Here is a 15,339-nt window from a genome sequence, read left to right on the forward strand (position 1 = left end):
CGGCAAAAGCATTCTTTGTAGTAGGTGTGAGTGATGAATAAATTAAAATTTCGATATCTTTTATCATATCCTCTATATATAGTGCTTAAATGTCGTGTGATTAATCTAGAATTTAATAAATACATCCAACATCAAATCTTAATGTACAAACGTAATTCGTGCAAGTTAAGACGGGAAAAAGAAGCAAGTTGTAAAAAAATAGCTTTTCAGGACCGTTGACGTATTCAACCTGAGTATGTAGTGCCTTCAGTTGCGAGAGTACTGCGATTATAATTCATATATAAATTGTTCTCATCATAAAAGATAGGTCAACATCGACACAATTTTATATTATCGCTTCTCTAATAAATATACTTTGTTTTTTTACTAGGGATGGATGTTATGAGTGGATGCCTGGATTATATGGAGGACGCATCCTGGAAAGCCGAGAGCCAACTGACTCTACAGATGAGAATAGTTTCCTTGCTGTAACAGTTACTCAAGCACTGTAAGTATTTTTAACTAACATTTTTGTCTAGCTTCTTTCTATTTACATACATATATGAAAATTGCCGTGTGTGTCTTGCAAAAACTTGGACTGGTTCATTTATTTACATATACATTGATTAGGCCTCGCATATTATTTATTTTAAGTTGTAACACTTCACTAGCCCTGTTTTTAACTGGGACCGTGTAAGATTAGAGGTAAATATTTTGTTTATAATTTTATTAGTGTTTTTATCTACACTTGGAGGAATTATAAATTTTATAAATTTAAAATCTCTGGCAATCGCGGCCTGAGCGCTTTCTCCAATTAAGCTACGGCTCTCCTACCGTCGATGCCGAAAATTAGTATATGCCTTTCAAATCAGTCTTATAGCTACTGTAGCGTCATCTAGAAGGAAACGATGCATATGCGATCTACTTTTCAAAGGTCCATATTACAATGAAATGTGTCTCATCTCATTAATATGCATTTTAAATTTGTAAAAATATTATGTTATTTCAAAGATCCTTGTTCCGCTGCTGCTGAAATGCTGATATTTCTTTTTGTTAGCCTTTAGCTACTAATTTACTTTAGTTTCGGTCTACTTTCAAAAGTTCATTTAACAAAGAAACACTTTAAACGACCATTGCTTTTTTATTTGACGGCCGATTGGCGCAGTTTGCAGCAACCCTGCTTTCTGAGCCCAGGGCCGTGGGTTCGATTCCCACAACTGGAAAATGTTTGTGTGATGAGCATGAATGTTTGTCAGCGTCTGGGTGTTTATATGTATATTCTCAGTATTTATGTAAATTATTCATAAAAATATTCATCAGTCGTCTTAGTACCACAAGCCATAACACAAGCTACGCTTAATTTAGGGCTAGATGGCGGTGTGTATTGTCGTAGTATATTTATTTATTATTATTATTATTTATGATTTTTCTCCAAAAATTGCAACTTTCTTTGTTGTGTACTTAATTTATTTGAATTTTCAGGGTTTCCGCTCTACCCACCAGTTGGAAAGAAGAACTTCATCCAAAATTTTTCGAACAAAATGATGTACGTAATTTAAATAAAAGTATTCATTTAAATTATACATAATTAGGGTTAAGAGAGTTGATAGTCTCTGGAAATGCCTCGGATTTTTGCTTTATCCGTTCTTTCAACTATTTGTATTCATTTCCATTTCAGAACTTAGATACAATGTGGGAAGTATACGCCACCCTTGCCCCTTTGGAGATCGCGATGCAACCAGATTTATTAGAGCTTATCATCTTCTGGTCAAACGAATTAATGCCTCCAAATTATTGCCCATTGAACCATATGGAACCTAGGTACGTTTAATATCTTTCATTAAGTTTTAAACGAACTTTCTTGTTCATCAAATTATTCTAACAATGTTTAATTTCTGAGCACTGGCCTCCTGTCTTACAAAGGAGAGTTCTTCTGGAATGTGGAACCAACTGTTTCACAAAATAACAACACATAGAGATATAATAATAAAACACAGACATAGAGATAATTATTAAAATAAATTTGGGCCTCAAAAGATGATCAAACCACTGATTTTAGACTCCAATTAACTTTTTGTTATCTTGCGACCTAGTTCGATAGCCTCTTAACTTTTTGGAGCTATGTGCCTTTTTATATTGTTACAGGAATAATAATTATTAATGTTTAAATAATGGTTCTTACACAGCACTTCTAGTTCACGGCAGTGGCCTTTCTGTTACATCTACGTTGGGGCCATACGGATACTTCTCAATTTTGGGGATGAAAACGCAGACTCCGTGGATGACACTCTCATGTGTATCGTACGTATGCCTTTTATCATGTTCTTTTTTTTACTCTGAGATGGTGCGGGTTTTAGTTTATAAACTGATTTATTTTTCAGATTAACAACATAAGAATCACCCCATACCCGGAAAACCCTATCTGCAGGTACGTAGGTTTTTGTAATAACATTTTCTTCAATTACGCTTGCTTTAATTGTAATAAACAATACATGAAATTATATTTAAAATTAGTTCAATTACTAAGTTGCTTTAAAATGCATTTTATGTCTGTCAAAAGTGGCCTGACTAATCTCTAATTATACTATTCGTTTCTTGATGGGAAATTTATATGAACTGGGTTCTGAAAATCTATTTGAACCTCATTAAGACTTAGTGCTTTATGGCAAATAACTTTTGCCTAACACATCTTTTCAATCAGCTACTTCGATAGCTTCCACTTGAATTGAAATATAAAAGTGTTGTGCGCTGGCCTAGAGAGACCAATACTCCACCAGCGTATGTTTGGTTCAAACATTCGAGTAGTTTCAGTTTGCTTATTCTGCGATTCCATATCATGCTCTCAAAAAGCAATTGTAAACCTCTTTGACCGTCACCGTCTAATATAGAATAGCGATGAGGGTTTTATTTGTCAAATTTTAAAACATCACAATATTTCCAGACAATATGTTAACGACGCCTGGAATACTTCGTGCCCGGATTTAGATGAGCGTCAATACGAGATTATAATAAAGAATATCTCTCTCCGAACCGCGCGTTTGAGTCAACTGCTTGATCAGGAGGTAATTGATGATTTAAATAATAACATTATCTTACATTATAATAGATAACAGATTGATTTTATTGATTGACATTGGAACTTCGAAACCTTACCTCCGTGTCTCGAAGGGCCAAATCCGCTTTTCTGAATTAAAGCAGCGTGGTGGGACTATGAGAGGAGGGATGTGATGTAACTGAGGGCTTATCATCACATGATGAATCAGGCATAACTTTCTGTAAGGCGGAATAGCTTAGCATCATTTAACAAGATATATTTGTAACAATGGGTGAGTTTACGCCACCCTGTGCCTCCGAAATTTGCCGCCCCATATTTTAAACACCATAGACTTGTCCATAAGTTTAATAATATATAAGTTTGATGGCCGATTGCCACAGTAGGCAGTGACCCTGCTTTCTGAGTCCAAGGCCATGGATTAGATTTCCACAACTGCAAAATGTTTGTGTGATGAACATGAATGTTTTTCATAGTATTATTCACAAAAAAAATAATCATCAGTCATCTTAGTGTCAATAACACAAGCTACTCTCTCTTTTGGGCTAGATAGCGATGTGTGCATTGTATTTAAAAAAAAAAAAGAAAACGAAATAAAAATTCGAATTTAATATATTAGGGCTTTTTCATAGTAGAGTATTACTCGAATATATGGGATACATAATGCAATCCCAAGTACGACTTGCTCCAATTCATTACTCAAGACAAGGAAAAGGGCCTAGAGGAATTTCCTGGTTGCGAAACATGCGCCAGTGGTTTAACATGAAAATACGAACGCACTTTCTTGTTGTTCTGTAAACTATGCGGCATAGTGCGTGCTATTTCTATATCAATATAGGTACAATGTTTTAAGATACTCCTTACTTCTTGCAGGTAATTGAATCGAAGATGTTGAAGGGAACAGGAGCTGAAAATCCTGCGCTAAAATGGAGCCAGCAAGTTGTACCTCCAACTGTTACACCAGTGATCCATTCGTATGTAGATCCTGTTTTGATTATGCTCATATTAATACAGAATTTTTAATTTGATTTGTAAATGATAAAGTTGTTTTATTGAAGTGCCGCTCAGCATTTCGACTAGTCAAGAATTTTATTATCTGTATTTTGTCCACAGCGTGGACATAAGCTGCTTACTGGCACCATCTATATACTCTGGTGGTGCGTTAGTCTATGGACCGGCAATAGAACTGAATCTACTCACAGATTGCACGATTGAACTTGGCGTCGAACGATTGGAATTGCTTCACACACTTATCGCACATTTCATAGAAGCGTCTACTAGGTACGTATTATTTTGTCGCACGTTCTGCGTTTAACATCACCGTGATTTGTTAACATTAGATAAGCATTTTCTATTGCTCGGACCCAAGATAGATATTTCCTATTGGTTAGCGGCGCCTATTTACAGCCTAAACTACTTATACTACTAATCACTTCTGCGCAGAATCGGGATTTATCTTTGTACTGTAATAATAAAATCTTTGTGAAACACTAGCACCTACTAACTTTTTAAGGTGCTATACTAAATGATATATTACGACAATGAACATATCGCCATCTAGTCCCAAAGTAAGCATAGCTTGTGATATGGGTACTAAGATAGCTGATGAAATTTTTTATGAATATAATATAATAGTCACTCGTTGTTGGTTTTGGTTACACTGTAATTTTTTTTGCAGGACTGCAATCTCCTACTTTTTAGAGGATACCAAAACTTGTCCATTTGCTAAATTAATTGCAAGCCAACGAATCGATTCTTCAACCGCAGATAGTGATGCAGCCGCTTCCGAGGGTAAGTGTTACGCTCGAAAACAGGAGATGGTTCTGTTTTTTTTTTTTTAATTGTCTACACTGATTTTCCCGAGTGGCTACACTACTAAGGGACAAAACGCTACTCGAATTCGGGTTGACTTTAACGAGTATAACCAACAGCATAATCACCAAACTTTATCATGATTCGTACAGTGGTAGTGATATTTAGAAGTTGTTGTAATGTTTTCTGTGCCAGTATTCGGTCGAGGAAGTACGGATTATTTCTGCCGCCAAACAGCATCGCTGTGTTCCGGTCTGATGGGCGTGGTTGCCGGTGCAATTGCGCGTGCTAAAAAAATATAAAGAATGGAAGGCCAAGGTATTCAGATATTCACTTCAATACCAACAATGTTCAGGATGGCACTTAGATCTTTCATTAATTAACAGTATTATTGAAGCTAAATACCTAGTTTCTCATATTAAAGTATTCATTTTATAAAAGACATCATTAAAGCCCACCAACCTGCTTTAGAGCAGTGTTGTGGGTTGGTACTCTATAAACCTGACTTCCCAAGGAGTGAAATAAAACAACTAGACTGACTCTAATACTGTATATTAGGCTTCTCTATAATTCATATTACTTGTTACCTTCGAATGACTCTACTACCAGTTCGGAATGCTGTCTTCGGCAGAGAAGACCACTGGCAAGAAACTCTACCGTTGCTCTTTTATTCAATCAATTAAAACAACTTATAAACACAATTACAACATTGTCATATGTAATAACGCTAGGCCCTTTGATACAAGACATATAAGACAGGTCGAACATAACTACTATTATCACTTATAACATCAGGACTTTTGGAACAAGTTGTTTGTATAGAGCAACCTCTGCTACATAAACTGTCGGTATAAAGTTATGCTAGGGCTCCATATATGATACCTAAATAAACCAAAGGATGAGATATACTTATCTGATGCAACATCAAGTACAACCATAGTAAGTACCAACAACTTTTAACAACTTATCTCAACACCATCACCAGTATATACGACTCTTGTTTTGCCACAACAATATTTCCTTAAGTATATCGTTTCCATTATAAATCATCTATTCCCAATTTGTAACGTTCTATCCACAATACTTTACTTAATCTCCTTTTCTCAATTCATTACTTTAAATCCGTCCTAACTTTTTCTTTGCCGCCAATCTAACTTGTCAAACTCGCGTCTCCCGCCATAGATCCTATACTTTTATTTGACAGTCTACTAAAGTCCATTATTCTATTTTCAATACATTGTCAATGAGTATACAAACTATTATTTGTTGATATATTTAATATAATCATCGGGTTTATCATAGATAAAGTGCTGTAATTCCTTATTTCCTAACACGCGCATATGGTTTATATGATACGGAACTTTGTAGGCCTTGCATGCCATGCGGTGTGGTGCCGCAGAGGTTGGCCATATGATCGGTCCATCAATTAATGCGTTAAAAAAAATACTCGATCTGGGATCCGAACCCAAACATTTCCTAATGGGAATCGAACCCACAGACAGACAGACTCAGAAAGCGGGGTCGCTGCCCACTGTACTTGTTTCAGCGTTTTGAATTAAAAAATACCATTATCATGCTATTTCACAGAAGCAACAGAAAACGCCGGAATCGCTAGCTGCAGTGCGTTTGATTCCGGTTTCGATACCGCCACATCGCAGTCCACATACAAATTACCGCCCAAGAAGTCTGTGTCCATCGCGTGTCATGATAAACAGTAAGTAATTTTACACTCCATCCTCCATCATTATATTTAGACTAGAGTATTTTTTACATTCCATCTTTTCTTACAATCTACACAATTTCTTTATTACTTTTTAGTGTAGAGTATTTTTTTTAAGTCTTTATATATTCTTGTGTGCGTGTTTAGCCACTGAACTTCTCCTAAACGGCTTTACCGATTTGAATGAACTTTTTGGTATGCGTTTGGGTGGCACCCTGGATGGTTTAGATTCACAAATCAGCCCAACAGATGGCGCTGGGGTCCGCTAGTATAAATATAAAACTAGTGCGATAGAATATATAAAAACTAACAAAATAACATATGAAGCAATAAAGCAGTGATGGTCGATCCCGGCCCTTTTCGGAGTTATGTGCGTTTTTAATTTGAGCAACTTAAATATCACTTGCTTTGAACGGTGAAAGAAAACATCGCGAGGAAACCTGCATGCCTATGAGTTCTCCATAATAATCTCAATGTTGTGTGAATTCTACCAATCCGCACTTGGCCAGCGTGGTAGACTACGGCCTAAACCCTTCTCATTCTCAGATGAGACCCGTGCGCTGTAGTGGGCCGGTAGTGAGTTGATGATGATGACAATAAATAAGATTTTCTTGATGTTCGTAAATTTGCATCATAAGGGTCCATTTTTATTGGTCGATAACTTTCTCGATACACATGTAGGAATTCCCCGCACGCAGGGCAACGTCCAATGAATTTCGCGTCTCAAACGCTATGTCACCCAATGATAATGCCACAAAGGCTACAGGTAGATCGTTGAAAACAGGAACGCAGTTTGAATCTTTTTTTTTCTATTTTTTAAACAGAGCAAAGGCATCGGACTTTTTAGAGGTTTTCGTGACCATGGGAGTAGTCGATATCTCACTGTACGTGGGGGACGATGGATCTCCAGTAGTGAAGAGACTACGACCGCCACCCGGCATATTGAACAAACCAACTAAAAAAGAAGTGCCCAGGTTGAAGGTAGGTAACAAACAATTTCAAAAGATAACTTACAACTTTGGTGTTAGTTAAACGTTACAGTAGAATAGTGCTAAGCCTCACATTTATATCGAAATATCGAATTCGTCCACGAATTTTTTTTTTATTTATATTTTTTTTTTAAATCATTATGCTGTAACTGAAACCTTAAATTACATACATTGTCGCTTAGTTGGTTGTATATATTTTTATTGTTTTAAATGTAATTCAGGTTATAATAGAAGAACCTAAGGAAGAAAAAGCCGAGAGAAGCAAGGACGAGGGGAAAGATTCGATGAGTGCGAGCAAAAGCCTCACTGAAAACACCAGAAACGCAGACATCGGGAAAACTAAGTTACAAGCGGTAATAAGCAATAAAATCTTTCACTTTATATATATTAATATTAATAATGTTCACCCAGTGGGTGACTCATTTCGCGGGTAGCATGTGTGACAGTATATTCGAGACCGACGGCTTAACGTGCTCTCAAGGCATGATTTTTCTGATTTTATTAAATTTAAAGGTTTTCTAGTCTAAACCGTATTTAATCAAATGGATCACTTTTTAATTTTTTCCATTGTTATTTGTTGATATAATATTCTTTACCTCTTCTTTTCTATCTTGACTGAAAAATGCCAATCTGGCGATTGTAATAATGTTGCATTTTATGATGTATGCGGTCAGAATTAAAAATTTTTATTTATGCGTTATAATTTTCAGGTCGTCTTACCATATGCAAGTAAAACCGAGGGGAATATACCACTCATGCACGCAACACTGCATCAACCTAATTTCTATTACTTGAAAAAGAAGAATCAGAAAACTATCCAGGTAAGTTTTCCTTCTTAATTCAAGTTTTAATATCCTCTACCGGCCTATAGAACTCCTTGCAATAGAACCAGCTTCTCTGAATATTATCTCTGAGTAAAGGGTACACGAAAATCATCATTCTAAAAGAATAAAGAATTTTATAAATTTAGATGTTTGAAAACTATTGTAGCCAATACACGTAATATACTGAATATCTCTGTCATATTTTATGACTCTTCGCCCACTGTGTTATTCTGAGATTTCTTATAAGGTATAGGTAGGGTATAAATTAAGGAAAATCTCTTTTCCTTTTGCCCTCATCCCATGTTGTATGGGGTCGGCACATGTGCGAAACATTTTAGTGGAATAACCGCCACCCTTTGATTGATAGGGTTAAGTTTTTAATCGCAAAGTAAGACAGTCTCCCACGGCATCCGCGGAAGTTCGTCTTCACAACAGAGTCGTATATCACTAAACAAATTCAGTGAAATGATTTAAATACAGAGTTTGAGCTAAACGAAAGCTTTTAAAAAGTCCTATTATAGTATCAAGAATTACGTTAATGATTAAAAAGTGTCGGTTTGAAATGACAATGTGAGATGATGATAATAAAAAACACCCGGCTGAGTTAGTTCTAGGCTTCTTCTAAGACTAGGGCGCGATGAAAACCCATGTAGCTTTTGTTTTAAGCTTATAAATATAGTTACTGCAATCATTTCACTACCATGTACACATTTTTGTATGTATTATAAGTAACACGGTTGTCACGGCAGATCAAAATACAGTGTTCACCACCCTCCCTCTTCCCGCGGGTTTAGTACGAGGCTACTAAGGGAATATAACGAAGAATGGGCAGCAGCGTCCTCTGTGCTACTACTACCATCTACTACGATCACCAACCCGTCTGCCCAGCATTGGCAAATCCTCCCAGAGGGAGAGTCCTTTAGTCTAGCAGTAGAATGAATGTTTAGTCTATCAATAGCATATACTGTTGATTGATTGATTGTACGCATCAAAAGTCGCGCACGCACCATCTATGGAGCGTCTTGAATAAAGATATTTTTGACTTTGCCTTTGTTCGTGTGAGTGTATACATTTGTAATTTGTCGTGCAGATATCACTATTTGACGCATGGTTCGGGCTTGGATTGGGTCAGGAGGAAGGTCATTGGAACGCTCCGCTGTTTAGAACTAAACGGGGTTTGCCTGATCCCATCAGTGAAATTCCACCAGCACTCGCCACTCTACGTGTGGACCTTTTTTCCGGTAATATCTGATTTCTAATAACGTTTGTTTTCAAATCTCATCAGACAGCCTATCACCATCGCTTTCGCAATTTTAATACTAGCAACGGTTTTAGGGATGTCATGGTATAAAACTGCCATTTAAAATACTATTGCTTTAAGTAAGCGATGACCACCGATTAAGTACAAATACAGACTTTTGTACCTTTTATTATTAAAATAATGAGTTATCACCGCCTTACATTATAATGTTTTAAAAATATACCTCTTTGAATATGTTAACGTATCAGAATTCTGATCTGAATGAAATGAAATTTCTTAACTACTTATGATCCTATGACAATTTCATCAAGCCATGTTGTGCCATGAACCAAGAAGATCACAAAATGTTCATGTCAGTTGATAACGTTAACATTGTTGGTGTTAACGAAAGCTGGCACGTACGGACGACGTCACAGTGCTCACACAGTTTTATTATACAATGTGTTTTAAAAGATATAGTAACGCGCAGCATTTTATAAAATAGCTTTTGTTACCTTTGTGCGGCTTGATCGATTACCATAGCCTGGAGACAAGTATAGGATAATTTTATCTAGTTGAATATGAATGAATTTTGTACACAGGGGGTTACGTGCCGCTGAGTCATACGAGCGGTCGTGGTACAGTACAGCTAGATGTAGAGAGACCTATTCTGTTGGAAGTGTCCACCGACAGATTGCGAAGAATCAGAGGCATCATTGATTTGGTAATTATACACATTTTATTTGCCTACCTTCTTTTATTGCTGACTTTTTAAAATATAGAGTTAAAGGCGCAGTGCATCGCAAAACAAAATCTTCTGTGTCCAACACAGGTGTTGGATATTGGATAGAAGCTGGCGTTACTTTGGGAAAGTCCATCATGTACACCTTACAGATATCTCAAAATAGGATGGTTGACCCCATATTTGACCAAATATTAAGAATTCCCTTCACTGTCTATTTATTCTTACATTCGCTATATTTTGTAGCAACTTAGACAAATCAACCAATCAAGTTGCCGCCGCCCGAAAGAGACAAATAAGTTAACCTACCTCCTTTGTATCTTCTTTAGTTTGGCTCACAGAAACACCATCGAAAAATTTGGTCAAATCTAGTTTTTGTAATATTATGTGAAATAATAAATAAGCCAAAATGGATTCAACGTTTTTCTTTTTAACTTGGACTTGGGAAATTGCCGAGGTCTAGCCACGTGCTCCAGAGAGGAAACCAAGCAGACGGACGGTATAAAACCCACCAATCCGCGTAATTTCAGCTTGGAGAGTCCAAGCTATGCAATGGGGCATGGTGAGGATAGCGATTATGATATATAGTTATATATTTTTGCTGCAGATTAAAAAGAACAGTTCGTTGCTAAGTCGTCGTGAGAAAACTGGAGAAGAAGAGATCAATCCAACGCCTCTTTTGTACAAAATTAGATGCTTTTTGGGTTAGTAATATTTAATTATTGATAATTTATAATTTTTTTCATTATTTTTTTATTAACTGTTACACTCTGGCCTTTATTGCTGATAGAAAAAAACACGCAACAAAAGGTCTTTCGAAAATTTGTGCTCAGTAGGTCAGCTTTATGTTGTCCGTAGGTGAGAGGCATACCAGAAAGACTGCTGAGTATCTAAATTCGAGACATATTGCATTGTTGCGCAAATCAATAGTAATAGTATGTAAGCAATATGTATGCTAATATTTAAGGGGTGTAACATGTGTCTGGGTGTTTATCCGTATAATATAACTATTTATGTATATTCCTTAAAATATTCATCAGTCATCTTAGTACCTATAACACAAGCTACGCTTACTTTGGGACTAGATGGCGATGTGTGTATTGTCGTAGTATTTTTTTTTTTATTTTATTTAAATATTCATTGTATTCTGTTTTTAGATATTTATTTTTCTTGTAGCGGCAACAGAAATTAATCATCGGTTAGAATTTCAACTGACTAACTTTTATGTTTCATGAGATTCAGCCTCGTGACAGACAGACAGAAAGGACAGCGGAGTCTTAATAATAGGGTCCCGTTAGACCCGTTGTGTACTGTACCCTAATAAGGACTAACAAATCGAATCTTTACAGTGAATCGGCAAATCGAGAGCGTGACTGTCCTAACCGGACAAATTGGCGTTAATGGCCCCGAGGGAGCTATAGGCTGGAGTTCATTAAAGTTTCAAGCCGCGGCCGGCTCGCATCCAGACCGTCTTCGTTGTCGGGGATTACTCGACGCCATCGTGGTATCTGCCGGACCTCCGACTGATCAGAGGCGTGTGGTGTTAAACCCCTTGGTGGCAGGGTGAGTACCATCGTCGGCCACAGACCTGAGTCTGGCATCAATAGACATGAAGACAATAACAATTAATCCCTAAAATATTTTATTTATCTAATTATATATCAATAATATTAAAGATTTTAAAATAATGACAGTGTATAGTCAGTACATATTTGAAAATTTAATGTACGTTCATAAAAACATTTCTAAATTTAAGAAAAAATGTGACTGCAATAATTTAAACATTAGAAGTAAGAATAAACTTACAGTGCAATATACTAGGTTACATAAAATTCATAATTCGTTTAAAGGAAATTGCATACAATTCTACAATAAACTACCAATTGTCATCTTGGAGATGTCTCTTAAAAAGTTCAAAGTTTGTATTAAACGTAAGCTTATAGAAAAGTCCTATTATAGTATAAAGGACTACGTAAACGATAAAAAAGCTTGGGTGTAAATTATTGCTCTAACCAGGTTGCTCTTCTAATAATTTAAAATGACATTGTGAGATGGTGATAACAAAAAAAAACACCCGGCTAAGTTTGTTGTGGGGTTCTTCTTAGACCAGGACGCATTTGGAACCCTCGTAGCTTTAGTTTTAAGTTTACGAATGTGTTTATCGCCATCACCTCACTACCGTGTGGTTCTTATGTACGCATCAAAAGTGCCACCTGTGGGCCTACTTGAATAAAGATATTTTTGACTTTGACTTTTGACTTTAATGTTTTTTTTAACTCGAAATGAGATTGGTATTTATTTTCAATTTATGAATCTGCAAAATCTAGCGATCCGCCATGACACAGCTAGAAATGTCAGCTGTAAATGTCGTCTCGTCTCGACTATATCGTATCACCAAATACTTAACTCCGGGTTCCGGTAGTATATTTATTTAAAAAAAAAACCCTTACAAATTTTGCCCGACCCGGTATGCGAACCAACTAACCACTAGACTAAAGCGGCAGTTTCGCCCGAAAGTTAGCTCAATGTTTAAAAAATATTGCAGCGTCCTATTAGACGCAACTTGGGAAGCTTGGCGTAAGGCAGAGGGCGGTCCCGCGGCCCAAAACCCTTCAATACGAGTGGCCATTGATGTGGATCACATAAGTTTGGATCTCCGACCTTCCGATATGGCTGCCTTGGCCAGAATCTATGATGCTGTGCAGGAAGTTATGTATTGGACTCAGGTATGTTATCGTTCATCTTACGATGAACATTATACTATTAACCCATATGTATAACCCATTTACCCATTATGTATGTATTATATTACTGAAAAGGTCCTCATATTATGTAGCGTAAAATTAAAAATTATAAAAATCCCAGACATTAACGAAATTTTTTAGTTTTCATTTCGTTCGTTAATATGTTCCTCATTCTCTTTCAAATAGTGTACATTAGTCTACTAGTCAAGTCCCTTTCATTTGATACTCATACTGAGGGAGTTGAAGAAAAATAAATTTAATACGCCATTTTGTGGTGGCGGCCATTTTGTGTTAGAAAATAATCATAGAAGTAACTTTAGTAACTTCATCTCTATCAAATAACAACTTTAATATCAAATTTATATTTATCGCTAAAGAGATCTCTTCCAAACAACCTTTGACGTTAGGAAAGAAGTAGGAACGGGTTGGTGCGGCAATTTTATTAAAAGTGAAATTTAATTTTGGTCATTAGAAGGAAAAAATAATAGAGCGGTTTCCTCCCATGTTAATTATCCTTAACCGCCTTGTTTCAAAAAAAAAATGAAAAAAAAAACTTTGATGGCATTTTTGTCACCCTCTTTTCGATTAAATTTAACTATTCAAATCCCTTCGAAAAGTAAACTGAATTCTGTACTGACTGTATGGGTTACAAATCACAAACGATGCTCTAGTTGTGAAAACATTAGTCAATCTTTGCTTAAATTTTTAGCGCCCTTCGAGCCCCGCGTATTCTTCAGCTAGCGACTCGGAGCCAACAACGGAAGGACCGAGCGTATCAAGTGACTCAGTTTTCGAAAGAAATGCTACAAGCAGTGACTCCGACCACCATTACTATAAAGATGATTTGAGGTAGCTAATCAATTATTTCATCTAAAATTACCTAAACCCAAAGAGTATTGCTGTGTTACAGTAATATTTTAATACGTTTAAATAATTTGACTTTTGATAACTATAACTTGATGTGTGCCAGATATTTTACTAAATTGATTAGCGTTTTAACAAATCATCATCATCATCATCATCATCATCATTATCATCATCATCATCATATCAACCCAAAACCTGCCCTCTACAGGGCACGGGTCTCGAGCGCATGAGATGGGTTTAGGCCGTAGTCCGCCACGCTCCGTGAAGTCGAAGTCTGCAATTGATTGAATAGTTTGCAATGATTAAAATAATATTTGAAGTTGACAATAGTATTCTGTATAACTACGTTTGCATTAGATTTTGCTAATATGCACTTTAGTCTTCCATTGACACTCAGATGATTCAAAGATACCTAACGTTTATAGATAGACTAAGGTCTCTGCCAAGGTTTGCTCACTTTTACCACGCCTGACAGACGGGTTAGTGATCGCAATAGATGGTTGCAACGCAGAAGGCGCTACTGTCTGTTCTCTGCGGCATGCCCTCAGTCGCCTCGTACTACACCCGCGGGAGAAGACGGGGTGTTGACATCTTTATTCTTATATGTTTCTAACCTGGTGTCTTAGTCGTTATCAGTAAATAATTTATTTATTAGTTCTTCGGTTTTAAATCTTAAGTTTTACCGTAGCAAATACTTTTGACCCAAAAGTATTATTTGAATCTACAGGAGTGGTGCATTCAAAATTATGTCAGGAGGTCAACTTCCAATGGCATATCAAGTGACTTTACACGGCAACACGGTGTCTTGGCGGTACCCCCATCCACGCGCTGTCACTCGCATAGTTGCTTACCCTATACCTGGGCATGTGAGTACAGAAACTATTTCATGACATGGCTAGAGCATAAATTGCTTGCATAATTGATACTACTTTTTTTTTTTTTGGTTTATTTATACTATTAATTGACGGACCAAGATACGGAAAACCAAGTGACTTGTAAATAAAGCAACACTTTGCATGGCATGCCAGGAATGCGTCCTGCAACGTTCAGGGGCTAACCCCATTTGCCTGCAACCACGCCCTTCAGAACGGAACATAGCGAAGCGAAGCAAACTGCTTAGCGGCAGAAGTAATCATGGCGTTAGTACTTCCCAAAAGCTCGGTCACAAAATTATTTTGAATGCAAATTACTTATTTTGCAAATTTTCTAATTTCTACCTTGTACACTCTGTAGACCGAGAAAGAAGTGGAATGTGCCCTGGAGTTATACTGCCCATTGCTGGCCCGTTGGGAACCTTACACCTACTTCAAACTTCCGATCTCGGAGCCTCGAGAAATTCAACTGAACTCTGCCACATCGGGTAAGTATTT

The 15,339-nt window shown here is 36.7% G+C and overlaps 1 protein-coding gene across 1 annotated transcript in view; it reads left to right on the forward strand.

The window, feature by feature from the left end:
- The window catches only part of LOC120635992, a 107,910-nt gene that overhangs the window by 52,309 nt on the left and 40,262 nt on the right, over positions 1 to 15,339 (forward strand). The window contains exons 30-50 of the mRNA XM_039907213.1: positions 371 to 487; positions 1,462 to 1,525; positions 1,658 to 1,800; positions 2,166 to 2,280; positions 2,361 to 2,407; positions 2,921 to 3,041; positions 3,905 to 4,005; positions 4,145 to 4,312; positions 4,710 to 4,822; positions 6,431 to 6,557; positions 7,388 to 7,544; positions 7,774 to 7,905; positions 8,263 to 8,373; positions 9,467 to 9,617; positions 10,219 to 10,340; positions 10,966 to 11,062; positions 11,708 to 11,921; positions 12,904 to 13,084; positions 13,812 to 13,951; positions 14,697 to 14,835; positions 15,203 to 15,329. Of these exons, the coding sequence (XP_039763147.1) occupies positions 371 to 487; positions 1,462 to 1,525; positions 1,658 to 1,800; positions 2,166 to 2,280; positions 2,361 to 2,407; positions 2,921 to 3,041; positions 3,905 to 4,005; positions 4,145 to 4,312; positions 4,710 to 4,822; positions 6,431 to 6,557; positions 7,388 to 7,544; positions 7,774 to 7,905; positions 8,263 to 8,373; positions 9,467 to 9,617; positions 10,219 to 10,340; positions 10,966 to 11,062; positions 11,708 to 11,921; positions 12,904 to 13,084; positions 13,812 to 13,951; positions 14,697 to 14,835; positions 15,203 to 15,329 (2,687 nt within the window). The remainder of the gene's footprint in view (positions 1 to 370; positions 488 to 1,461; positions 1,526 to 1,657; positions 1,801 to 2,165; positions 2,281 to 2,360; positions 2,408 to 2,920; positions 3,042 to 3,904; positions 4,006 to 4,144; positions 4,313 to 4,709; positions 4,823 to 6,430; positions 6,558 to 7,387; positions 7,545 to 7,773; positions 7,906 to 8,262; positions 8,374 to 9,466; positions 9,618 to 10,218; positions 10,341 to 10,965; positions 11,063 to 11,707; positions 11,922 to 12,903; positions 13,085 to 13,811; positions 13,952 to 14,696; positions 14,836 to 15,202; positions 15,330 to 15,339) is intronic.

This window comes from Pararge aegeria, chromosome Z, assembly GCF_905163445.1.
Source record: "Pararge aegeria chromosome Z, ilParAegt1.1, whole genome shotgun sequence".
Lineage (NCBI taxonomy): Eukaryota > Metazoa > Arthropoda > Insecta > Lepidoptera > Nymphalidae > Pararge > Pararge aegeria.